The sequence below is a fragment of the Alosa pseudoharengus genome, unplaced genomic scaffold, assembly GCF_046254945.1.
Source record: "Alosa pseudoharengus isolate Yale_2024_CS ecotype anadromous, Long Island Sound unplaced genomic scaffold, YU_APseudo_1.1 YU_APseudo_1.1_scf_13, whole genome shotgun sequence".
NCBI lineage: Eukaryota > Metazoa > Chordata > Actinopteri > Clupeiformes > Clupeidae > Alosa > Alosa pseudoharengus.
In genome coordinates, this window is record NW_027468598.1 from 13,270,703 (window position 1) to 13,273,202 (window position 2,500).

Genomic DNA, 2,500 nt, shown 5'->3' on the forward strand with positions numbered 1-2,500 from the left:
AAATAACAACCGGAATGTGCCCATATAGTTTGGGTGTGTGAACGGGTATTTTATGTTAGTATCTAAAAATATTTGTCTCTGTGTGATTTCCTGAGACAGGTCACAGACATCCCTGGTTCTCAAGTACGGTTCTACAACTGTACTGTAATTTAGAACTGTGAGACCAGCTCCAGTAACGCCTACATTTCCCACGATTCCTTTCACAGAGTGTAAGGAGGGCCGCTTTGGAAAAGGATGTGAGACTGAGTGTGAGTGTGTGAACGGGGCCTTGTGTGACCATGTCACTGGGACCTGCATCTGCACAGCAGGATGGACCGGCGTGCGCTGTGAGCAGAGTAAGTGTTTTCTTTTGAAGTATATTTTTGGGGATTTTTGCCTTTATTGTGACAGGAAGAGATACAGGAAGCGAGTGGGAGAGGGATGGCGAAGTGACCCAGGTCAGACTCGAACACCTGGATCCAAATGTGGTACGGCTTTACACGCATACACATACATGTGTCCTACACGCATACATACACATACATGTGTCCTATACGCATACACATACATGTGTCCTACACGCATACATACACATACATGTGTCCTACACGCATACACATACATGTGTCCTACATGCATACATACACATACATGTGTCCTACACGCATACATACACATACATGTGTCCTGCACGCATACATACACATACACGTGTCCTACACGCATACATACACATACACGTGTCCTATACGCATACACATACATGTGTCCTACACGCATACATACACATACATGTGTCCTACACGCATACATACACATACATGTGTCCTACACGCATACACATACATGTGTCCTACATGCATACATACACATACATGTGTCCTACACGCATACATACACATACATGTGTCCTACACGCATACATACACATACATGTGTCCTATACGCATACACACACATGTGTCCTACACGCATACATACACATACATGTGTCCTACACGCATACACATACATGTGTCCTACATGCATACATACACATACATGTGTCCTACACGCATACATACACATACATGTGTCCTGCACGCATACATACACATACACGTGTCCTACACGCATACATACACATACACGTGTCCTATACGCATACACATACATGTGTCCTACACGCATACATACACATACATGTGTCCTACACGCATACATACACATACATGTGTCCTACACGCATACATACACATACATGTGTCCTACACGCATACACATACATGTGTCCTACATGCATACATACACATACATGTGTCCTACACGCATACATACACATACATGTGTCCTGCACGCATACATACACATACACGTGTCCTGCAAGCATACATACACATACATGTGTCCTGCAAGCATACATACACATACATGTGTCCTACACGCATACATACACATACACGTGTCCTATACGCATACACATACATGTGTCCTACACGCATACATACACATACATGTGTCCTACACGCATACATACACATACATGTGTCCTGCAAGCATACATACACATACATGTGTCCTGCAAGCATACATACACATACATGTGTCCTACACGCATACATACACATACATGTGTCCTACACGCATACATACACATACACGTGTCCTGCTTTCTTGTGGAGGACTTCAGTGTCTCCAGGGACACCACCATGAGAGTGATAGCGAGTCCTTGGTGAGTCTAGATACCCTTTGGTGTGAGTGTGTGTGTGTGCGTGTGTGTGTGTGTGTGTGTGTGTGTGTGTGTGTGTGTGTGTGTGTGTGTGTGTGTGTGTGTGTGTGTGTGTGTGTGTGTGTGTGTGTGACCCAGGTGACAAGGGTTTGGGTCTTCATTCCCCTTCTAATGGAGTTTTATGCCTTGTACACACATAGGCAGGTATTTGCAAAAGCCAGTATTTTTCTTTCTTCGTATTTTAAAATATTTTCACACGAATGTGCGGACCAGGGCTTTGAAACAGAATTTTTCCCCAATTGACCTGTCGCTAAGCGCCACCCTTAGAACGCTGATGAGCCAATGACAGTCCAGCCTCACTCCATAGGAAACAACAGGGAGGAGGCATAAAATGAAAAAAAAAAGGTTATTTATGGAGTTTATTAACTCAAAAAACCCCGACGGATAACCATGGTCAAACGTTTTGCATGGGGGACGTGTAATACTGATAGCCGGTACCCCAAGAGGCTAGAAAACGGGGTATATTTCAACAGTAGCCTACAGGACGTCTCTCGCGTTTGCAACAGCTCGACGTAATGTAGGCTACTAAGCCAACAACGTGGGCACAGGTTCCCTGTTAAATCCCAAGATGAAAATGCTCATTAACCAACTACTATATTCTTACTACATCAAATATTAACGTAACCTAACATATCTTAGTATCAATCTTCCACTAGCTAGCTAGCTAGCATTAACGACAGTGGTTTTTGCACGGTGATTTGCACGGCTACTCGCCACAACTGCTTGTCACCTTGTATGTATTCTAAAGTTTTG

General features: G+C 43.8%; 1 protein-coding gene across 1 annotated transcript in view; it reads left to right on the plus strand.

Moving 5' to 3' along the window:
• The window catches only part of egfem1 (EGF-like and EMI domain containing 1), a 93,734-nt gene that overhangs the window by 69,501 nt on the left and 21,733 nt on the right, over positions 1-2,500 (plus strand). The window contains exon 20 of the mRNA XM_076282210.1: positions 207-335. Coding sequence (XP_076138325.1) covers positions 207-335 — 129 coding nt within the window. The remainder of the gene's footprint in view (positions 1-206; positions 336-2,500) is intronic.